Source organism: Rousettus aegyptiacus, unplaced genomic scaffold (genome assembly GCF_014176215.1).
Source record: "Rousettus aegyptiacus isolate mRouAeg1 unplaced genomic scaffold, mRouAeg1.p scaffold_m13_p_18, whole genome shotgun sequence".
NCBI classification, from domain to species: Eukaryota; Metazoa; Chordata; class Mammalia; order Chiroptera; family Pteropodidae; genus Rousettus; species Rousettus aegyptiacus.
In genome coordinates, this window is record NW_023416293.1 from 16598250 (window position 1) to 16622161 (window position 23912).

At 65.7% G+C, this 23912-nt stretch overlaps 1 protein-coding gene and 1 non-coding gene across 2 annotated transcripts in view; both read right to left on the reverse strand.

Annotated features, from left to right (window-relative positions):
* PCNX2 (pecanex 2) overlaps positions 1-23912 on the reverse strand; it is a 163435-nt gene that overhangs the window by 89255 nt on the left and 50268 nt on the right. The window contains exons 14-17 of the mRNA XM_016163383.2: positions 16500-16610; positions 15250-15341; positions 1803-1912; positions 1084-1180 (exon numbers count right to left, since the gene is read on the reverse strand). Coding sequence (XP_016018869.2) covers positions 1084-1180; positions 1803-1912; positions 15250-15341; positions 16500-16610 — 410 coding nt within the window. The remainder of the gene's footprint in view (positions 1-1083; positions 1181-1802; positions 1913-15249; positions 15342-16499; positions 16611-23912) is intronic.
* Positions 12752-12870, reverse strand: LOC118613486. Its single transcript, XR_004955495.1, has one exon. It is a non-coding gene; the product is annotated as a 5S ribosomal RNA (ribosomal RNA).

Genomic DNA, 23912 nt, shown 5'->3' on the forward strand with positions numbered 1-23912 from the left:
CGATAAACCAGAAAGCACCTCGTCAGTCGTGAAATTAGGAGACATTTGGGGGAGACGAGTTTTCTCAGACGGGAAAACCTCGAGGTAGATTCAGGCCCTGTGGCTTTCACAGAAACTGGTCTGGTGATGTCGGAGACTTGTCCCTGTGAGTCCCCCAGGATGTGATGTTTGAATGTCAACGTCTTCCTTCTTTCTCAGCTGTCATCTCATCGGCCTGGAAGCTTCGCTCCTCACCCTGCTCTGAAACCCACCTCCGCTTCTGAAGTTAACGAGCCGCACCCCTATTCACAGTAAGCGACTTGTGTTTGGAGTCCCTGGTGGCCACGAGCCTCAATGCTTAAGCCTGAATCGTGACCATGCTCAGAGGTGCAGGAGCGGAACACGCATTTTTAAACATGTTATCGTATTGGCACAGTGAACGGACTTGGCAGAGTAAGATGAGTCGTCTAAGCCAGTGCTGGGCGCCAACGTCGCCGCCGCAGACCACGACAGACGCCACGCGGCTCCTCGCCGGAGGAGCTCGCGACCCCCCCGCTCTGCTACCTGCCCCAAAGACGCCGCCGCGCCAAGCTCAGCGCGGCTTTCCCAGGCGCGAATGTCTGGCGCGGACGCGGAAGGGGGCCCCCCTGCTCGGAGAACGCGCGAGCCTGCCCCCCACCCCGTGTGCCCAGCAAACCGAGCGGCGGCGGCGCCCCTTATGCTCCCGGGGCTCCCCTCTCCCTCTGTCCCTCCTCCCTCTCCCCTCACGGGCTCCAACCCGCATGGCTGCTCCCTACTCCAACGCCCCAGACCGAAGTCTAGACCCCCAAGGCCCCTCGCAGGGCTGTGCGGATGTCGACCTTGAACTGAAGACCCTGGAGAGGGTGCGCCGAGCCCGCCCAGCGCCGGCGGTGGCCGGAACTGACCGAACACGCGTCACTGGACTCTCCGGGCACAGTGAGGGCCACCCGAGCGCCTGTGGCAGGCGCACGGCCCCCGAGGGGCTCCGGCGGGACGAGGTGCCGCGTTCTGTGCCGTGGCCCAGGCCCCGCCGCCCGGAGCCCCGTGGGAACTGGCAGGCGTCCAGCCGCAGCGAGGGCTCACCACGGACTCCTTCATCTTTCCGGGGAGGGGGTCCGCCGCCGACTCCTCCCGACTCCGCTGTAGAAATTTCGGGAAAAATCTGCATTGAATTAAGGACCTGAAAACGAGAAAACACACAGGTTTTACTTTTTGAAACACGTGCCAGTTACAGCGTTCGAGGTCGACACACCTCAGCCCCGGCCTCGCGCTCAGACGACAGAAGCAAAGCCCCCTCCTCCCTGACGAAGTACGAGGTTCGTGTTCCTGTGCCCGCGAAGAGAAGGTCGTGTGCGTGTGTGTGTGTGTGTGTGTGTCTGTGTGTGTTACTGCGGGTGTGTCACGGCTGCGCGTCACAATGTGTGCACGTCACAGGTGTGTGTGTGTGTGTGCGTGTTCACAGCACGGGGTGTGTCACAGCTACGTGTGTGTTCACAGCACGGGGTGTGTCACAGCTGCGTGTCTCACAGCTGCGTGCGTCACAGCGGCGTGTGTCACGGCTGCGTGTGTGTTCACAGCACGGGGTGTGTCACGGCTGCGTGTGTCACGGCTGTGTGTGTCACGGCTGCGTGTGTCAGAGCTGCGTGTGTGCGTTACAGCGGCGTGTGTCACGGCTGCGTGTGTGTGTCACGGCTGCGTGTGTGTTCACAGCACGGGGTGTGTCACGGCTGCGTGTGTGTCACGGCTGCGTGTCTCACAGCTGCGCGTGTCACAGCGGCGTGCGCGGGGGGCGCCTCACTCACAGCAGCACGGCGGGGTCGCTGCTCTGCCTGCTCAGGTGGTAGCAGAGCGAGGCCAGGAGACCGCAGAAGGCGGAGAACAGCGCGGGGATGTGCTGGGCGCTCCACGGCTCCTGGGGGAGACACCAGACCGCCCGGTCACCCGTGGGTGTGGGGCGGCACGTCCGCTCGCTGCGGTGCACACGCCGAGGCACCCGTCCCAGTGTCCAGCTAGACCGACGCCCGCCGGGGGCCGCACGAGCCCCCGACGGCCGCACAGAAACCTCAGCCGTTCGCCAACGAACAGCGATTTCACAAAAGGTGGGCCAGGCATTTCACGCCAATCGCAGGCGTTTGTGAGAATACGTTTAACTAATCTTTCTGGAGAATATACCTACTGTTTTCTGAAGTTAAGTTTAGGATTCTTATAAGGTGTGACATCAGACCCGTGTTGCCTCATCTGAATTCTTAATAATGGCAGGAACCGTATTTCCTAGTTTCTTTGATCAGCGGTTTTAAAGGTGTAAGACTGTGAACGTGGCCTTAAGAGATCGACTCGCAGGCCGACGGGAAACTCGGCGACGCTGGAGCCTCCGAAGACAGAGAAAAACGGTCTGAGATCCCAACAGCGAGATGCTTCGCTTTCACTGGGACAGAGGCGCAGAAGCGGTGACCAGCACAGCTTGGGCTGGACAAACAACACAGGTGACCCCTGCGCCCGCGACAGCGGGTCGGGCGGCGGGTGGCCTGGGGCCCGCTCTGCTGCCGGCCACCCCTCCCCGCAGGTCCCCGACACAGACGAGTCCCCGTACGTCATACAGGGAGGGAAACAACTGTGCGTTCGGCCCTTCGATCACCGCCACGGGCGCTGCGCCTTCTGCAGGCGGGTCAGGCAAGGACCACGTGCTGCCTCTCGAGGTGCTGACCCCTCCGCCCCCCGGGGCTTCTGTGTGACAAGGGTGGTCGCTAGCTGTCCATAAATCCAGCATGCGCGCGAGTCCTGCTCGTGGCTGCTCCGACGCTGCAAGGCGACGTGCGCGCGCTCGTGACCACGGGCCCCACTGCCCTCCGCCTCAAACGCACGTCCCTTCTGCCCCAGCGAGGGCCGAGGATCGGAGCAGCACCTGGAAGGGGCCCGGGGAGCCGAGCCTCACTGGGGCCCCACGCGGTGGCTGGACAGTCGGGGGCGTGACCCCGCAAGACGGCTGAACTGACAGTGACCACGCCCATCACGCCTTCTGGACTTGGTGCAAGGTCTCCGTCTCTCCCTTCCGGGGCCCAGGAAAGAGGGGCACCCCCTCCCCAGACCAACCGTCCCCTGGCGCCCACGATGTCCCCTGGAGGAAGATGTGCGCCTTCCCCGGGCTCCTTCTGCCCCCTCTGCACGAGTGCCCAGGTGCCGGGCCCCTGCAACGGGGACCCCGTGGGCCCCGAGTGCCTTCCCTTCCCCTTCGGTGCCAGCTCCGTGGTGCGGGGGGCCCCCTCGCCAGCCGTTGGGCGCCGGCTTTGCCCCTCGGGGCGCCTGCCTGTGGGAGTGGCACGTCCTCACAGCGGGCAGAGCCGGGCCGTCGTGGACTTGAACCCGGGCCTGGCCTGACACACCTGAGGCTTTGACTCCGTGTCCGAACGTCTCCGAGGCCGCGTGGCTTCGTCCTCTCTGCAGTGGGAAGCCGTGCGCCAGGGCTGCAGCAGGCCCTTCTCAGGTCCCTGGGCCACGTCCTCGGCTCGTGACGGGGGAGGGTTCCGCTGCATGTGGCAGGCACCCGGGCGCGGAGCCGGACACCTGCCACGCTGCCTCCCCGTCTGCCCTCCCCGTCAGCTGCTGCTGCGAGCCGCAGGTCTCGGTGTCTCTCCACCCTGTCCCTCCCCATCACGGCGTGCCGCCCGGCCGGGCCCCACCGGCCCCTCCCAGAACGACCGGCTCGCACTGGGAAGACGGGGTGCCAGCCCCCACGCCACGGACCCCGGGACTCGGGCCCGCATGGCAGAGAGCGGCCCCCTCTCAGAAGACCCTTCGCCCAGTGTTTTTCTGTAATTCCTCATCGTCTGCCGATGAAACCTACTCCCCAGAGGCCGTGGAAGCCAGTGAGGAGCTGGCCCTCGGTCCCATTCAGGATGCACATAGCAGCGGGACCATGAAGAGGCTGCCTTGGCACACGGGGCGCCCCCTGCACGGAGGACGTGGCCACCGTGTCCCCGGTGCCTGGCCCGCCCCGCAAACTCCACGCCTCGGCTCCCAGCAGGACGAGTGCCACCTGCTCAGTGCTCCCTCCGCTCGGTGCCAGGCACCAAGGGACACCCCTTGATGAGGACGGACACGGGGTCTCGGGAAAGGATGCACAAGGACGTGCGCTAAGGTGTGACAGGTGACTGGGTGGTGAGGCGCCCGGTGCTAGGCACTCACGGAGCGGGAGGCAGAGGCTCAAGTGGGTCGAGAGACTGGTGCTGGGGGAGCCCCCAGGGGAGGCAGGTGGAGCCTGGCCCCGCAGGGCCCCTGGCAAGGGCGAGCCCACTGGGCCAGCCGCCGCCCTGCCCCCACGCCCGCCCGCTCCAGCTGCCACCTGAGGATGCTCGGCTTTCATTTCATAACTGGCTTGTGCACACACAAAAAAAAAAATGAAAAGTTTTCCAAAAGGGAAAAACCCGCGAAATTCTACTTTCTTCCACGGTTCTTCTGTGCTTGCCTATACTGTGTATTTAATTCAGTTTCATGAAGCCTTTAAAAGTGCAAATGAGGGGAAAACGTCACTGTGACAAGGACTTAGTAACCACGGCCACGGAAATGATCGTCACCGCGTGACACAGAGGGAAGGTCGAGGCGACGAGCATTTGCAGAAGGCGACTCCAGGCTCATCACTTCCGGGAATGAATGATTCTGCGGAAGTATTGAATGTCTCAGAGGCCTGACTCCTGCTTCTATAAAAAGGTGACAATGACACCTTTCTTGAAAAATTGCTATAATGACTTAATGAGATTTGAAACAGCCTTGCACACTACAAAGTGCTATGTCAATGTTAGTTTTTATTAATTGGAAAAGCCAGAGCCCCGTGATGGATGGTCTTCACAGGCGATATGTTAGAGCCAGACTAACGTATTTAAATAACTGCTTCCCTTTTATTTGCCCAACACCCCTTACCTGTCTGCTCTCTACGTAATTAAATCTCTTCAATGCAAATGTGAAAGGCCTCCAGGCAGCCAGCGCTGAGGGCCCCTCCCTCCTTACCTCCCACAGAGCACTGGGCAGGAAAGGCCCGGAGACTCCCCTTCCTGACTCTGTCTCAGCCCCAACTACAAATTTGCGTGAGACCATCTGCTGGCCGTCTGCTCCTCCCAGGGCCTGAGCCCGTGGGCAGCAGGGGCTGGTCTGGGTCACCCCAGTGGACTCTGAACACCCTGTGCAGGCCAGGTTCCGAAGGGCATTTGATCGTGAGGTACAGAACCAACGGGCTGGTTCTCGGAGTGACTGTCCCTTCCTTCCTGCACCGTGTGGAGTGGGGACAGCACCGGCGGGGACCCTGGGGCCCACGAGGCCTTCCCCGGGGCACAGCGGCAGGGCAGGCGCCGGCCTGGCCGGGGCTGCGGCCTCGGCGCTGCTCTGTGGATTATCTGCGCCAAGACGGCAGGCGGGCCGGCGAGCCTCAGCGTCCTCCTCCAAGGCCACTCGCGGTCACACGTCATGGGGCCGCCGCGCTGTCACGTGCTTGCCGGAGCAGCCAGAACGAGGCGCTGGGTGGGTGACCCCCCACGACGCCGGCGCAGCCCGTCCCGGCCGCGGTTGCGGGCATGCGCGGCTCCCGGTCCGCAGCCGGCGCCTCTCACTGTCCCCACGTGGCGGACGGGGCAGCGGGGCTTTCTGGCCCGTGCTACAGGGGCGCGAACGCCCCCCGTGAGGCTGCCCGCCCCCCGATACCGGGATCCCCCCACACCCAGACCCTTGGGCTCGGCGTTGCGCAGCGCGGCCCACAGCGGGTGCGGGACGGGGCCGAGCACGGCGCATTTGCAGAAAGAATCAGGCTCGAGCTGCTGAGCGGCTCCCCCGCTGCTCCGGGGGCGAAGGCGGAGCGGCAGGTCCTGTCGATGCCTCGCGTCGCCTGTCCCTGCGCCGCAGACGGGAAGCGAGGAGACGGGTCTTCGCTCGCGTGACGGGGCCTCGCCGAGCAGGGGCGTCGCCGTCCCAGGCCGCGCGCGCTGGCGGACCGACCCCGGAGGGCGAAGCCTCGGTCGTCCCCGGTCGCGGGGACTCGTCCTCCCGCGCGTGCGACTTCGACTGAGCACAGGCAGCGGCTTCGGGCCACGCCGCGGGCGGGTGGCGGAGCGGGCCCGGCGGGGGCGCGGGCGGCGGGACCCCCAGACGGCGCCTGCGCTCCCAGGGAGAACGGAGGGACGCAGCGGCAACGCCCCCGACCCCGGCTCCGACCCCGGCTCCGACCCCGCTCCGACCCCGCTCCGACCCCGCTCCGACCTCCGCTGGCCGGCGCCCGCCCTTCGCCACAGACGCGGTGACCCACGTGGAGGGCGGAGGCACCTGCCGGGGGGCGCGGGGCCGGCGAGGGCGTCCCGGGCTCCCCCGTGCAGCGTGGGGGTGCGCGCAGCACCAGGCCGCCCTCGGCAACGATTGTCTTGATTCGAAAGGGACCCCGCAGCCGAGCCGGGCTCACCGCTTCCATCACGGGCCACGGGTCACGGACGGGTCACGGGCGGGGGCGGGGGCGGCCGGCCCGGGGGCAGCGCTGGGCAGCGCCCTGCCCGCCCCGCTGGCCGGGACGCCGTGCGGCTCGCCGGGCTCGGCACGGGGCGTCCCCGCTCCTTCCGCAGGGCTCGGTGGCTGTGCTCCCCGCGTGCCCAGCGCTGCAGGCCGCTGCCCGGTCGCACCCGCTTCCCGCTCACGCGAGCCGGACGGCTCTTCGGGTGCTCGCTGTGCCGTGTGGTAGAGCCATAGCCCAGGGGCAGACGTGATCCAGGGGCGCTCAGGGCACCCCGGGGAGCACCAAGCACGGAACCGGGAAGGGACGCGGCGCGTGTGCTCCAGGCCAGGGAGGGTGCACGGCTCCACCTGTCCCGCCCAGGCCTGGCCCTCCACGCTGGCCGGCCACCTGTCACCCCCCCGCCGGCGTCCAGGGCTGTCCAGTCGCCTGTCACCCCTGCCTCAGGCAGGTGTGCCCTGCAAGGGGGGACCGAGAAAGGACACCGTGCGGCTGATGGGGCCACAGTGCCAGGAGCACCCAGAAGTCGAAGTGCCAGAAGGACTCAGACGCTCGGGAAGAAGAAAGATGCATTTTCGGGGGTTTTATTTCATTTCATTTTTTAGGTGAGGCAACCCTCAGACGACCTCACAGGTTGCAAGGACCTTGTCAGCTTATAATCCCTTATTATTACTTTTTTAAGTTTTTTTTACACCCACAGCACCTGGTCTTCCTGGGTGGTCTCCCATCCGAGTACCAACCGGGCGCGACCCCGCTCAGCTTCCGAGGCCAGCCGGGATCGGGCGCCGGCAGGGGGCGTGGCCGTAGACATGCTCTCATTGGGGACAGGGAAGGGGATGTCAGCATTTGAGGAAGGGGGCGACCGCCCGGACGGGGCTTTCGCGGGAAGCGGCGCGTCCTGCCGCACCGGAGAGGCCGGCGAGGCGCCCGGTCTCGGCTCTGCTGCCGCACCGACCCCGCCGATCTCGCTTCCTACAGAGAAGCAGGAACCGGGAGCACGGACTGCCACGCCAGCGGGTTTTCAAAGATAAACTTTTATATTTTAAACAGGTACGTCTTGGTTCTGAATTGTTTTTGCGCATGTTCTTTGTGACGCTCACACACAGCCGTGTACACTAATACAGGGGTCCACGTAAAGACGCTGGAGGGAGACGGCTTTCCGACAGTCCACCGCCCACCCGCCACGCAGCACGGTCCACGTGGCACTCTGCTTCGCGGCCGACCTCCGTAATCGCTCCGAGGTGCGTCTCGTGGGCCCCTGAACTGGGAATGACAGTGACTGATGAGTGCTGGCTCCGTACGACTCCCACAGGTTTTGAAATATTTTTATGAGATAGAAGTAAAACTGTCTAATAGCCTGCGATTCTGTGGTGGATTTCAAATGCGTTTGGGGATCCTTCTGATGAAAATGCATAGGGCGGTTCAGGGAAGTTCAGCTTTGTATGAAAGGACTCTCTAAAGAGAATCCGAGTTTCAGCGTTTTTTTTCTTAGAAGTTTCTTTGACGGGATTTAGGAGGGTCACGAGGGCCGTGGAGGATGCGGAGGTCAGGACCTCGGTCTGCTTCGCCCCGGACGTCACTCACTCTCCAAGGAGCAGGCGGTGGGCTTTCCTTCGCCCGTTAAACATTTCTGAGATCCGGGTTCTCGTACCTCCCGAAGTCAGAACGACATCGTTTCACCGTGACTTGGACATAAGTCCCGTTTCTAGGTCTATTTTTGACATGAATCTCGACTTTAAGTAAAAGGAGTGCCGTGCCCTTAACGTTCCAGAAATTCCGTGAAAGCGGGCGCGTCTCCCAGTCCCCAAGTCACGCATGGCCGGGGCCGTGAGGTGAGCAGGCTGCGCGTGAGCTCCGGGCACACTCGGGGCTCCGCAGCGCCCAGCGCTCGTCCCACATGGCCCCTGCTGGCATCCCACAGGCCCTGGGCACCCCAAGGGCCACCAGCACCCAGCACCCAGGCGTCGGGTGTTCGGTCAATAAATGAACGATCACATTAGCGAATGTGACAAACCGGACTTCCCGTTCACTCAAAGCAGACGTGTCGTTTAGGCACGAGACATCATACATTTATAATTCAAGAAAGTATTTTCCTTTTATGAACAGGTCCTGGGGAAAATGAAATCGTTAGCTACCCAGACGGACCGATAGGTCCCGGTCACCCGAAGCCATCTGTAGCAACACAGACGAGTGTAAACACACACACGTGCACACTCTGGGGAAATACTCTTCCTTTTCACAGCCTTCCTCTCACTTACCTGGGGTTATTCGACCCCGAAAGCTTAAAGCAACCCCCCGACGTGACAGACTCCAGTCTGTTTACAGGATAGAAAGAGCGGCACATGTAAACCCCGGCCGTGACTCTGGGATCTCGTGGTCAAACCGGCAGTGACAAAAACAGGCACGAACCACCACAGCCCCCGGTGGCTCGACGGCGACGTGCCTGACTGCGCGGCACGCGTCGGCACACGCATGGGCACACATGGCTCGCGGCACTCCTCGAGGTGACGCAGGCAGACAGGGCTTTGACTCTGCTGATCGTCACGGCGGGGACCTGCGTTTCCCGAGCAGAACTGACTGCATACAGGGAAACAGGTGTCACGAGGACAGTCTTAGCCCCAGGGTCCCGGAGCAGAGACGGACCGCGGCCGGCACGGCCAGGACCAGCGTCGTCCCCGACGGCTGCGAGCGCCACCGCCGCTCAGACGCCAGGCCTGGAATTTTCTATCCTCCCCCCCCACCCCCCTTCTGCATTCCGAACTGAGTGGCCAGGGCCGCCCGCCCGCCGCCGCCCTCACGACGCCGTCGGGATTTGACCAGAACCCGAGTCCCGATCGTACTTCGCTCCACAGTTGCCCGTCCCATTTTGAACCGCGGAGCTGTCACTGTTCTTCCCGTTTTTCCCCCAAGTCAGTTCAGCTGCCACTGCCAAAGTCATCCAAGCGAAGCTCGAGGATCACGGCGGCCCGGCTTACCGCGTTTGGAGCTCGCGCACACTCGCCGAGCGCTCCGGGAAGGGGGGTGTGAGGAAGCCCTGGCGGCCCCCCGCTCCCCGCGGGCAGCAGCCCCCTCGCCGGTGGTCGGGCGGCCCGTCCACTCCCCGGCATATAGAGGTGACACGGTTCCGGCCGTAAACCGTAACCTGACGTCCGGTACGATGAAAGTACATCGAAACCTGGATTTTGTTTTTCGACTTATCACTATCGACATCATCAGCATCACATGCGTCACCGTCGTGTCGTGAACTATTTGTGCTGCTCGGTCACCATTCGTATCGGTTTCCTACTGCAGCCTAACAATGGACCACCAACCCCGGCGGCCCGAACAACACCGTGCGTGGCCTCGCAGTGTCGTGGGCACAGGGTGACGCCCCCTGCCCCGCGGCTCACCGGGCTGAAACCGCGGCGTGGCCCAGGCCTGCGCTCTTACCTCAGACTCGGGGTCACGCGCGGCTGCAGGATCCGGGTCCTTTCGGCGGCAGGGCTGACGTCCCGTCTCTTGCTGGCCGTCTGCTGGGGTCCGCGCCAGCCCTGAGAGGCCGACCCCGGGTCCCCGGCAGGCGGCCCTCTCCAAAGGTGGCTCACAGCCCGGCAGTCACTCCTCCACAGCCAGCAGGGGAGGGTCCTGCTGCCTCCTCCGCCTCTGGTCCCCAGACCCTTCGCACGGGGCTCGTCACGTGAAGACAGACCCTCCCAGGACATGTCCCTTTAGAGTAACGTAGTCAACTGATTGGGGGCCTCAGTGGCATCTGCTAAATATCCCTTCGACATTGCCAGACAGTGGACGCTGCTCCCGGGGTGAACCCCGCCCCCACCCCCCGCACTCCTGGGTCCTGCCCTCACTGAAGGGGCGGACGTCACAGAGGACGGACGCGCTGGCCAGGAGCCCTGGAGTGACGTCCGAATCCCGCCCGCCTCACCGCCGAATGGGAACCCTTGCACTGGGCACGTTAGACACGTTGTCAGTTTAATTTCTTTAATTCCTAACAACATTCGTATGAGGAGGGCATTACGAGTCCGTTTCATAGTGGAGGAAAAAAAAAAAAAAACAAGAAGAATGAGCCAAGGGCCCTCAGACGATAACTGAGGCCTCTGTGCGCCCCCTCAGCGCCGGGTACAGAAGTGCCTCGCTCTCCACGTACGACACGGGCTGCGGCAAAGAACAGGCGAGAAAACGTGGGGGTTTCCTGCGAAAACCCGGGCTCCACGGATCGGCGTGGCATCGCGAAGCCCGGAGGTTCTTCTGAGCGGGAAATGTGTCTGCGCCTCGGACGCGGGAGGGAGGAGGGTGCGGAACTGTGGAAACGCACGGGGTTCAGGGCCGGCGGCGCACGATGTCGAGGGCGTCCTCACCGCCGCCTCCTCGTGTGAACAGCGAGGCGCAGCGCCTGGACCCGGGGCCCTGCGGTCCGGCTCAGCGCAAAACCGCCGGGGACAGTGAGGTCCCTTCCTCTCTCCAGATCGACTCTAAATCCTGGGTGCCGGGGAAATGCCGCAGTCTGAGCTGCACCCGTAGGGCCCCGAGAACACGGGACAAACTCCCACGAGCACTGGCTAATGAAGCTTGGGGAACACTAAATTATAATAATGTACCTCAACCTCTGGATCCCCCGGCCGTCAATAGCACAGAATCTCTTCGTCAGGGATAATAAACGCAGCAGGCGCGGTCTGCCCAGGCGTGGAGAAAGCCCGGCTAATTAAGCACCGAGCTGTTTCTCCGGGGAGCAGATGCCTCGGCTGTGTCTGTGTGTCACTGTCAAACAAGGCAGTGAGAAGGGCCACTCAGACGTCCCCTGCCACCATCTTGGAGGAGCCAACGAGAATGTGAAATTAGAGGAGGCAACAGATTCCCCCTAATTAACATTCCAGGGAGCAAAATTAACTCATGGTCCCTCAATCTGTGCCCATCACAACGCGAATAACAAAAATAAGGAACAGAAACGGATATCGGGACCCATGTATGGAAACACATCTCTGGCAAGGCGGCTGACACGCTGGAGCCGTTCACCGGGCCCATCGGTCATCACGGCGCGGAGATAAAAGGAGGAAAAATCGTTTCCGGCAACGGGAAGGGTAAGCACAGAGGCAGGAACCGGGGAGCGTCAAACGAGAAGCCGGATCACAGCTGCGGGCGAGGGCGCCCGGCTGCACACGTGAGCCTTCCCATCTTCCCGGGACCTCCTTGCGAATCCGCTCACCTCATTGGCGCGATTCGCAGCCTTTCATAGGTGCTGCATTTGCGGGCGGAGCCTCGACCTGTGACCATTGGGAGCCTCGGGCTTGTAAAAGAGGAGGAGAGATGCAGATGGCTCTGTTTTTACCGAAAGACGCTTCAAAACGCGGAAAGGAGCACCGCGGATCTGATTTCTCGCAGGTGCTGCTGGTTCTTTGCGGAGCGAGGGCATCACTGCCTCTCCGACAGACGCCCGCCGCCCCAAGTGCCCCGGGGCCGCCGGGCCGGATGCCCGTGTCCACACCGCAGTGACGCTGGCGCCTCCGAGTGCTCATTCCCAACCAGAGTGAGCGACGCGCTTCCGAGACGGAATCCACTTCCTCGGACCCAACGGTCGCTTTCGCCCGCAGCGTGTCATAAACAGGAAACGGAAACAAACAAGGCTCCTCCGACCCGGGGACCCGGCTGCCCGCAGCATCGTCCGGGTACCCCGTGGCCGCAGGCAGGACAGTGGCCGCCAAGCAGCAATGTCTGAGCCAGGAGGGAGGGGGACGCAGGGAGGTGGGGGATGAGGACCACCGGGCCCGCCACGGGTGAAAACTCCAAACACCAGGTCCGCGTGATAACGGATTCTTCAAGAGTTCCCGAAACCCCCTACGGGCTCTGCAAGAGAAGTCACTTAACAATCCCAGGAGTGCGCGATGCTTCCGATAATATCTGAGCTGGTAATAATGAGCCTTGAGCACTTGTCAAGTGCAATGGGACAGCCTAGGCTAATTCCTCTCCCGCAGAATTAGTCCAGGCTGAGCCACGAGGGGTTCTGCGAGACCCTCCTGACGAGGGGGACAACCCGTCCCCCGCAGACTCAGCCATGTTTCCGCTCTCCACGCACTGTCTTGCACCATCGATGCGCCAGTCTGCTGGACGCGTGCGGCAGGGGGCCAGGGTTTGCCAGTCACGGTCTGGAGCAAGCGGGTGTGACCGAGCGGCGAGGTAGCATGGAGCCCTCCGCCGATGGAGAGCCAGGAAACGGGGTCCTCGCTCTGACCACACATGGGGCGATGTGGGAAGTCGGCTTACGGAACTTTTTTTTTTAAATGCCGACAGCACCTGGTCTTCCCAGGCGGCCTCCCATCCAGGTACTAACCAGGCCCGACCCCGCTTAGCTTCCGAGATCTGACGGGATCGGGCGCGTTCAGGGTGGCGCGGCCCTAGACGGGTGGAACTTCTTAATGCCTTGGTTTCGGTCATTGCTGGGGCTGCCACTCAACACCGTCGAGCTGGTGACTTCTCTTTTTCTGTAAGTTTCCGTCACGGAACCACGATTCCTACATGCCCATCAAGTCAGAAACGTTGCACTCAAAACTGCCCCCAACTGTGACGCATCCGGCCCAGACACCCCCCTTCCATCGCGGCCGCCGTTTTAGTGGGTGAACCTCCCTGCTGCGGCCCCCCCAGGCCGTGGCCCTCTCTTCCTAACTCTGATGAAAGTGTCTCCCGCGCTCGACTGCACGCTCCGTGACGAAGGTCCTGCCCCGATGGCAGAAGGTTTGACGGCTGTGCCGAAAACCACCTTTTCTGGCCGGATTCCTCTTTCCTGATCATCCACGCACGTCATCGCCTTCGATGAACATTCCATCGCTTTGGAGAAAGTACAGACTTTTCTCCTTGACGTCTGCACGGGACTCAGTAGCATCGATACTGAAAACACAACGATATGCCGACCGCCAGCGCGCGCAAGCTCGTCAGCGGAGTTAAGATGTGAATGGCAGCTTCCCACCAGCGAAGGCATCCGAACGGCAGGCGAGTGTGTGGAAGCACGCTCAACGACAGTCGTCGCTAGAGAAATGCAAACGAAAGCCACGGCGAGGTACTCGCACCCGCTCGACGGGCGACTGTGTCTAAAAGCTGGCACGACTGGGTGCTAGAAAGAGCCGGGAACACGCGGAAGGCTCGGGCATTGCGGGGGGTGGAAAACGGCCCTCGGCTGCGGACAGCAGTTCGGCAGCTTCTCCCAAAGCTAAACGTGGCGTGGGCCCGCCGTGCCATCCAGCACCCCGCTCCCGGTGTTCACGCAGGGCGAACAGACACAAACATCCACCCAGATACCTAGCGCAGGTGTTTAAAAAAGTGTTGAAAAAGCACTCTCTGCTTCGGCAATGAAAAAAAAGTAAACTACTGAGACATGGGACGGCGTGGCCGGGTGTCGCAAGCACTAAGTCGGAATCGAAAAGCGACAGGGTGCCTGATTCCACTGACGCGACGGTCTGGGGGGGACGGAGAGCAGGTCGGGACTGTGGGGGGCTGGCACGTGCAGGGGCCGGGGGCGGGGGGGTGCACCTGTCCTGCGGGGCGGTGAGCACGTCGTGACCGACAGGCGCCGCGGCCCATAAACCCCTCCGTGCATTGGAAACGGGAACCTCCCCCCCTCCTCGCTCCAGGGAAGGGGAGGCAGGTGGGGGAGGGGTTGCGCCCACCACAACAGATAACCCAGCGGCGACGGTGACCCCGACCCCGTCTCCCACGCAGGGCGACAAACCCGCGTCTTTCCTGCCACCTCGCCTACGGGTTTAACAGGTTCTTAGTCAAAATTCTTAAAAAGTTAAGAAATGTCGTATGATATGCTGCAAAAACCCTGTGGAATATGCGTTATTTTTGTTTACTCTTACATTTAAGTTTTACTTTATCACAGAGGTACCTGGGGTTTAAAGCATTCGGCGCATAAAGCTGAGAACTCTGTATCGGACTTATTATTTTTTAACTGACTGACGACGCCCCGATGACAGCCTGGGTCACTGTGTTCGGACGTGGAGGGGGCGTGGCCCCCACACGGAGCGTGACGGCGGGGTCCCTGCCCCACGACCTGCCGCCTGCGGACGAGGCCTTCCGGCTGCTTCCCGTTCCCCTGTTTACCTCCATGTTTGCAGATTAATGCACTGGTTTTGTTATTTCTTGATTTTTTTTCAATTTCAGATACGATTTGCCGACTTTCTAATACGAAAGACAGGACTACGGCCTCCCCTGCAGCACACGTGTGCACACACGCGCGCACACACACACACACTCCACCACACCGACTATTATTTAGATCGGTATAAACACAGCGCGCGCTTCGCAGCGGCCGCGCAGGCAACGGCCCCGTTTCCCTGACGTCAACCTCATCTCCATCTTCGCCGTCTCGCGCTCAGTGAGACTCTGGCTGCCGCCGCCTGGGAAAGTCTGTCCATCCGTTTCCTGGACTCCGAGGTTCTGTTGCCGGCATATCCTCCCCGTTCTCTCCATCCACTCAGCCTCATGTGGCTTTTCCCCCGACTGTCTTCTGAGTCAGACCAGGGTCCCCTTGACGGCGCTAAGCAGAGGCCCCGCCCAGGTCAGTACGTGGCCGTGCCAGAGACACACCTGCAGAGGGGTCAGGCCCGGCGAGCTCATGCTCCAGGGCCACGCGGCGTCCGACAGGGTCCCCGACTCTGCCGCGCGCCCCCCGCGGGCCCTGCTGCTCCTGACCGCCCGGCGCCTGCTTCCCTCATGAGTGGAGAACGCACCGGTGTCCCCGAACCATCGATGACTTACCGGAGGCCCCACGAGCTCGCACCTACCTTCAGGGAGTGGAAGCAGAGTGCGTGCAGCACGGCGGCGGAGGCGGCACTGCGGGCCACGCCGTAAACGGCCGACGTCACCCCGGACACGGCTGCAACACAGACACACACCGCTGGCCCGGCCGCGAGGCCCTGCGGGCAGCGCCCGCCCCGGACGCGAGGGCACGGCGCGGCTCCGCCCCGGGTCGGGACGCGGGACGCAAGGGCAAGGCTCTGCACCGCCACACGCAGGCCAGTGGGGGCGGAGGAGGGACCCGGGGGCCTCGGGGTGGGAGGGAGCCGCACCGCACAACTCAAAACGCAGGAGGAAAGCATTGGAAGGAGCCTGGAACATTCTCGGGGGGCCTGGGCGAGCCTGTCAGTGTGGAGGGCGGGGCCGGCCTGGCTTATAGTGCAAAGCTGCCGGGCCGGGGCAAAGGTCAGGGACGGGGCGGGGCTCTCAGCAGAAGACAGAGGACAGAGAGAGAGAGAGAGACAGAGACAGGTAGAGCTAGGGGTAGAGAACAAGCCGGCGCCCGCCGTGCGTGTGTGCGCGTGTGTGTGTGTGCGCGCACACGCGTGTGTGACAGGCCGTAACAGTATCCGGTGACCACCACGTCCTAGCACTCTATGCGCGTGATCTCGTCCAGTCCTTGCGTGGCCCTGTGAGGCCGGCACGTCCATTTGCATTTGGAGAAGAGTCGGCTCTAAAGTGAGGCCACCTGCGTGGTCCCCGGCGAGCGTCAGGGGAGCTGTCAGCCGCCGTGGCCGGAGCCTCAGGCGCCAGGTCGAGAGGGAGTCACGGTGACGGAAGGGCCACGGGTCGCCCGTCGGCACCGACGCACACGCAGCACACACACGGACGTCGCACGCGCTCCGCTCCCGGACTACGCACACGCTCCGCGTTCAAGGGCACACGCTCCGCGTTCAAGGGCACACGCTCCGCGTTCAAGGGTACACGCGCACCGACGCCCACACACTCATGCGCACGTATTTGGCACACGGGTTTTCCACAGAATGCTGGGAAGGGCCCAAAGCCGTCCCGAAGCTCAGAGTCTACTGCCCTATTCCTCCGCCTGTCCTCGCCGCGCGAGGGGACCCTTCGCGTGTGGCCGAACGACCCCCTCGGGCCCGCCACCCACCCGACCGGCCCGAATCGAGGCAGTTTTACTGCTCAGGACAGAGAACACACGACTGTCCAGCCGCGTCCCAGCCCGAAGCCACTCGGCCGTCGCCTGGACGTCAACCCGTCACAGGAGGAGGAGACTCACCGGTACCTCCGAAGAGCAGCATGTCGATCTGTTCCAGAAGGTACGCACAGAACGTGTCGGCCTGCGGGAAGAGGCCGAGCAGGGAGATGGCCGGGAAGCAGTACAGGAAGGCTGCGGGGCACACGGGGCCGGCATCAGCACACGGGGCCACACCGGGGCCCCGCACGCCCCGGCCCCCCAGGAAGCCCAGGGGACGCCCGTGCCCCCGGGAGGGCAGCCTGTGGCAGGGCCAGGGGCCTGTCCTGTGGAAGGCGCCCCAGAGAGGCCATCCGGGCCACAGCGAGACCCCGCGGTGGCGGCGAGAGCAAGCTTGGACTGCGGGAGAGGGGTCGGGACCAGGGACCGGGGAGGTGACGGGAACGCAGCACCCAAGGGCGGCAGGTAGGGGCCCTCTTCCTGCACCGGGGACCCGACGATGGGCCCGGGGGGCTCCCGTGTCTGTCCCCTCACACGCGTGAGTTGCTTTGAGTCCCTCACACTCCAGAGGTCGACTGCAGGACCCCAGACGCCCGCAGAGGAGCGAGGGAGAGGGGCGACTAAGGGACCCCACGGACACACAGACGGCAGGACAGCGAAGGGCCCGCCCGGCAGGTCCCCACGCCACGTCCCCACGCCACGGCGGGGCGGCTGGGCAGCTGGGCAGGACGCCGCGTGCGCGTCGGCGTTTCCCGGAGGCCGCGCGGAGCACACGGAGCACACGGAGCACACGGAGCACACGGAGCACGGCCGAGCCGCGCACACAGCGACGCCCCGTCGCGCCCCCTCCTCTGGCTGCTGAGGCTTTCGCACGCGCCACGCCCGTCCCCCGCCCGGCCCCCGCCGGCCCAGCCGCCCGGGAGGGACCCCAGCGGAGCCTGACGCCGGTCACCCTTCACAGAGCCGGGGAACTCTGACCTGGAACCCAGTTTGCCGAGACACGGAACCGTCTCCCAACGCTGACCGTGGACCGCGGTGAACGGTGGGGGGGGGGGTCTGGGCGGGGGCGGGGAGGCCGGTTCAGCTTCTGCCGACGATCTGGGCGTGCGGCCTTCCCCCGCGCCCGCGGGAACGAGAAGACGCACGTCCCGTTCTCTCGCTGATGACGTAAGTAAGGGACAAACCCTCGCCACACGCGGCGCCGAGGAGCCACCAGGTCCGTGAGCGCGAAACGCGTGTGAGGTGCGTGATGCGTGTGAGGCGCGTGATGCGTGTGCGGCGCGTGATGCGTGTGAGGCGCGTGATGCGTGTGCGGCGCGTGATGCGTGTGCGGTGCGTGATGCGTGTGAGGCGTGTGGCCGTGACAAACGGGCCTCCGGGCGGGAGTCACACTCCACACGCACGTGACGTCCTCATGCTTGCCGCGGCGAGGCTCTAACTACGGTCACGCTCCACGTGTGCGACGGCGTGTGACAGCGTGTGGCACGGGTGGCCAGACCAGCCGGGCCGTGTAAATGCACTCGGCGATGCTCACGCGATGACGAAGCCCTCTACCGATGCGATCGTCGGCACGTGTGTGCGGTCAGGCGGCCGGGGCCGCGGAGCGTACACGTGCCCAGCGCGTGAGTGACGCGGCTCTCAGCCGACGCGGGCGCGAGGTGCGGATACCGACCCCCCAGACGTGACCCTTTCCAGTCTTGGCGACTGGGAATCAGAGCTACGAAGGGCGAGGCAGAAGCACAGGAATTTAATTACAGCGCATACGGTGACGAGCACCCCGATTTTCATCCATGTGATTTCGAGCTGACCAACCCCTTCTTTCCTTAACCCGGGGACTGAAACCCGGCAAGGAGGCCGGTCCGCCCGCTGCACGGCCCGAGACAGGCCGCGGGGCGGGGCCCCGGCCGCTGGGAATGACGACACGGGGGACGTGTGCGTGTGGCGTGGCATTAAGGGCCGCGGGACCGGAGGACGCGGGTGCCGAGCGTGCGCGGCGAGAGTCGCATCACTCGGCGGGACCTACGCTGCTGGCGGGAGCTGGGCCGGGGCGGACGGCGAGAGGCCGGGAGCGCTCGCCGATGCCGCTCGGGCCCTGGGGCCGGGCCGTGCGTGCGGCCCAGGGCCTGACGGGACAGCAGGGGACACCGGGCGGCAGGGGCCCAGAATGCGGGCCCCGGGGTGTCGCGGGAGGACGCCCTGGTCTCTCCCGTCAGCGCCGGGAGGCGGAGAGAGGGAGACGGAGCCGCGGGCCGCGGCCGCCAGGGCTCCGTCCCCGGAGCGGAAGGGCAGGCAGCGGGGCCGGCCGCGTTCGTGGGACGGCGGGGATTGCGCCTGAGATCACCGGGATTCTTTCATCCTTTCTTCCAAAAGTGAAAACGAAGGCGTCCTGCGGTCGCTGGCCGCTCTCCCCGGAACGGAGACGCCGTCCTCAGCGCGCCGCCAGGCGGGGCTGCAACTGTCGCCGGCTTCTTCCCGGCTCGCTTCCCCGGACAACCGCCCCGAGCGCGGCCGCCTCTGGGGCAGCCCCACGTCTCTCCAAGGACGGCTCGTAAACAGAAGCGTTGCTGCGTGCCGTTCCTTCCGTTGGATGCGAACAAGAAGAGTCATCACCACGTTTGGAGCTCCGGGGCGAGCGCGCGCGGGACGAGAGTAACACGGGAACGAAGCCCGCGCCGGCGCAGACAGGCGGGGGGAGACGTCGCACGACCCCGGCGCGACCCCAGCGAGCCAGCGCCCTCGATGAGCTGGCACCCGACGTCAGCCCCCGGGCCAGGAAGCAGGTGTCGATCCGAGACGCGAGGTCCGGGCGCGCGGGGCACAGTGGGCACACGCCAGACACCGCTTACCACCCTCCGATCTCTGACGGTGGCGCTGCAGACGCTGCACCCGGCGTGATGGTCCCAGGGACCGACGCCAAACTCTCAGGCCCGAACAGGACCAGAGGCCGCCTGATAAAGGGCCGCCCAGCGCACGGCCCCTGGCACTCCGCACTCCTCGCTTGCACGCCTTGCACGCTGGGGCGTCCTCAGCTCGTGGGCGCCCCGTGCTACCGGACATTCAAACCCGGCCGCGTGACAGGCCCTCCCTGCAGGAGCTGCGGTCTCCCCCGTCTGGCTCCCGTGTCTGCTGCACCGGGGCGACCCCTCCCTAGGGCGGGCGCCCCCATTCCTCTGCCCTGTGCCCCAAGCTGGGCGGGGGCACGTGGCTGTGCCCGCAGGGCACACTCCGGCTTCGCCGCCGCCTGTTGCAGTAAGGACCCAAGAAGACCTCTCGGCCTTGTCGTCCGCAGGGTAATTTCCAAGTCGGCCTCACTCACGCGCTTTCCCCCAAGTAGAAAGTAATAAAACTTCCTGCCCGGGGGTCACCGGTCTCTGAGCGCAGGGACGAGGCCTTGCGCCCCGCTCCGGGAAAGGAAAACCAACGTTTTCCTTGCAGAGAAGGAGAAGCACGCGGAGTGACAGTCTGGACACACGGGGGACCGCAAAACGCAGGGGGTCACGCAGGGGGTCACGCAGGGGGTCACGCAGGGGGTCCCCCCAGGACCCGACTCGGCTGGCGCCTCGTGCTGCCTCGTGCCGGTTCCCGCCCCTGCCCTGCTGTCACCCCACGGTCCCCGCTGTCACCCCCAGTCCCCGCTGTCCCCCACGGTCCCCGCTGTCACCCCTGATCCCCGCTGTCCCCCCATGGTCCCCGCTGTCACCCCCGGTCCCCGCTGTCCCCCCCGGTCCTCCCGTTCCATCAACGCTCGTCCTCTCCTGGCCCTTGAGGCCCCCGCTCCTCGCATGGCCTGTGACAGGCGCGTCCCGTCTCTCCCACCTGTCGACGGCCACCGGCGCTCCGGCCCGGGCCGCAGGAAGCCCCTCTGCCCTGGGAGGAGACTGAGGCCGGCTCGGCTCTGCTCGCAGCTTCCGGCCCCTCCTCTGCCGCGTTCACGGCTGACGGTGGCAACGGGAAGGTCACCAACAAGGTGCGACTCTAGGAAATACGGCCCCCGCCTGGGCACCAGCCAGGGGACCACCGCCGCCTCCTCTGTGACAGGCGCAGACGGCAGACGGCATCATGGGACCGGGCGCTGGTTTCCCTCGTCCTTTCCTTAAATGCTCCCTGCTGAACGGGCTGAACTGCGTCCTTCCAAAATTTGCTGAAACCCCACCCCCGGCTCCCGTAACTGTGACCTCAGTTAGGTCGGGTGGGACCCAACCTAACGCGACTCACGTGCTTGTAAAACGGGAGAGTGGAGCAAACAGACGCACGGAGGGAGACGGGGTGACGGCACCTGCACGCCGCGGGGCGGGGGGCCGGGCACAGACCGCGGGCGCCCCGACTCCGCGCTGGCGGACCCTGCGGCTCGGGGCCGCCGTCCCGGGTCCTTCCTCACGGCCGCCGCGGCAGACGCGTCTGCTCCCCCTCCCCCCTGACGGCCCTTCGTTTCCCCCTGGTCTCTGTCCTCCGCCCTCGCTGGCCTCTGAGCCCGACCACGGCAGAGCCGCCTGGGTCCCTGGGCGGCTGAGGGACAGGCCGCGAGAGCCTCTGGGCCGGCGCGATTTCCCCACGTGAGGTCACAGCGCGGGAGCCGCGCCGGCCTCCCCGCCCCGCTCCGGGGTCTGCGCCTCCCGTGCCTTGTCCCCTGCACGGTGCGGCCGGCGTGCGAGGCCGCCGCCCCCAGGGACCCGCGTCCGCGCTGCGCCCGGCCTCCTCTGCCCCGGGCGTCACTGGCCGGTTCGCTGGACTTGCCGCTGCTCACGGGCTGACACGAGTCTGTGCTCAGGAGAATCTCTGACGAGAGGAAGGGGGTCCCAGCGGAGGACGGGCCGCAGCACGCTCACGGCCTCGGGCCACGTGCCACGTGCCGAGGGGGCGGCCCGAGGACGCGGGGGGGGGGGGCAGGGGGGGCCGGACACGCGGGGGGGCCGTGGGCGCGGGCCTCACGCCAGCCCCCGCTGGCCTCGCGTGTGGGGCCTTCGCCGCCCCCGTGGCGGCGCCGTGGTGAGCTGGCCCGGCCGGAAGGACCACGTCCCCTCCGTGGCGCTGGCTTTCCACAGCGGCCGACGCCAGGACGGCGGACGGGGAGACGCACGTGCTCCGCGTGGGGCGCACGCCGAGCCTCCCCCCTCCCCCACCCCCACCCCCCGTCTTCACCCACCACCTCGCACGCCCACGGCCGCGCTGAGCGTCCCTGACGACGAGGACCTGCTCCCGGGGCCGCCTGCACGCCGTGCCCCTTGGCGCCCGAAGCGCGCGTGGCGTTCATTAGCTCACCCCGCGACACACGTCCCCGAAGAGCCCGTGGCCGGGGCGCGGGGCGCGGGGACTCGGTGAGGCAGCGGGCAGGGGCCTCCGCCCACGCGTGGGCCGGCGCCAGCCAAATGCCACTTGCCAGCGGGCGGCCACGCAGCGGGCCAGGCGCCGTGAGACGCAGGGGTCGTGGCAGGACCGACGGGGGGCCGAGGTCGGGGGAGCAGACGTCGGGGACGAGCGTGGTCGGGGCCGGGGGGACCGCACGCCACAGGGACACCCGGGCGGCGACACGGCGGGGGAGAGCGAGGCCCGGGCTCCAGGCCGGGCCGCAAGCCCTCGTGGCCCGCGAGAGGCGCCACGCTCTGCGGCCCCCTGGGAAAAGGCCGGCCGCAGGGCACAGGGAAGCGGGGCGCAGAGAGGGGAGGCGGCACCTCGACCCAGGCAATGCTTCCCGGGCATCTCCAAGGCCCCCCGTGCCCCTCCAGCTCCGACCCCGGCCTCCCGCGCCCTCAGCCGCAGACTCCGGCACTGCCCTGCGCAGGACGATGACAGGGAAGGGTGGCCGCAGTGGCCGCGGTGGCCATGGTGGCAGGGAAGGGCGGCCGCGGTGGCCGCGGTGGCTGCGGTGGCCATGACGACAGGGAAGGGCGGCCGCGATGGCTGTGGTGGCCATGGTGGCAGGGAAGGGCGGCTGCGGTGGCTGCGGTGGCCGTGGTGGCCATGATGACAGGGAAGGGTGGCCGCAGTGGCCGCGGTGGCCATGGTGGCAGGGAAGGGCGGCCGCGGTGGCCGCGGTGGCTGCGGTGGCCATGGTGACCACGGCCCGCAGCCCATGGACCCCTCGGCCTGACTGCCTGCGGCAGCCGGTCTCAGGAGGGAGGCGGGCGAGGTCATTCACGAGAAGGGCATCGTGCACCTGTGTGTGTGTGCATGTATTTGTGTGTGTGTGCGCGCACGCATGTGTAGGCTTCCCCGTGTGTGTCTGTCTGTGTGTCTCCAGCAGAGCCAGCCTCAGTAATACAAAAAGGGACGTGAAACGCATCAGGCGGAAGCGAACGGTCCCGAGCGAGGGCCACAGCCTGGGGTCGAGCCCAGGGCTCGGCTCCTGGTTTTGCCCGCATTTTCCTCTCTGAGCGCAGGAGTCCCCGAAATCTGGCGTCTCCCCCCTCATGTTGAGAGGCTGCCCCCCCCTCGGTGGCGGTGCGGGAGAGTGGTGTTGGGGTGCAGGCGGAGCGGGGCTGGGTGGCCGGGTGCAGGGGGTGAACGGCCGGCCGCCGCCCAGCAGGAAGAGGCCGGGCTGCAGGCCAGAGGCACCCTCGGCTCTGGTTTCCACCTACGAGGAGCCCATGGAAAACCGTCGCCATGCCCGGCCCCCCAGCCCCACCGGAGGGCTGCAGGGGGCTGTCCGGGCAGCAGAGACGGGGTAGTGTGGGGCGCACTGTGTTAGGGTCTCCTCAGAGATGGCCAGCTGGCGGGCACAGGCCCAGGGGGCAGCCCCCCTGCCGACACCCTGCATTGGCTCGTCAGGTCGGCGAGGCCCGCGGGACGGGCGTGCAAACCCGAGCCTGCCATCGCGACTCTCAGCTCCGAGGCCGAGGCAGCTGCGCTGCGTGATGACGGTGGCGAAGCTGACCCGGAGCCAGGCGCCGCCCCGCGCGAACGAACACAGCACCTCGGACTCGCGCCGGCCTCTGGGGAAGGCGCTGACTTCGCGCCCAGGCGGCGGCTGACCCCCGCTCCAGGGCACGCGGCCGGCAACACGGCGGGGCCGGAACTCCCGCCGCCGGCCACCCGGGCCCAGAGTCCATGCCCTGGACCCTCACGGTTACGTGCGAAGGGCCGTTTCACAGCGGCCGCGGCCGGGAGCTGCAGGCCGGCGAAGTGCGCCCGGGACGTCTGGGTGACCGCCCGGGGCGCCCCCCGGACTGAGAACCATGCCCCCGAGGACGTCTGGGTGACCGGTCCGCCGGGGGCGCCCCCCGGACTGAGAACCACGCTCCCGGGACGTCTGGGTGACCGGTCCACCCAGGGCACCCCCCGGACTGAGAACCATGCCCCCGAGGACGTCTGGGTGACCGGTCCGCCCGGGACGCCCCCCGGACTGAGAACCACGCCCCCGAGGACGTCTGGGTGACCGGTCCGCCCGGGACGCCCCCCGGACTGAGAACCACGCGCACGAGGACGTCTGGGTGACCGGTCCGCCCGGGGCGCCCCCCGGACTGAGAACCACGCTCCCGGGGACGTCTGGGTGACCGGTCC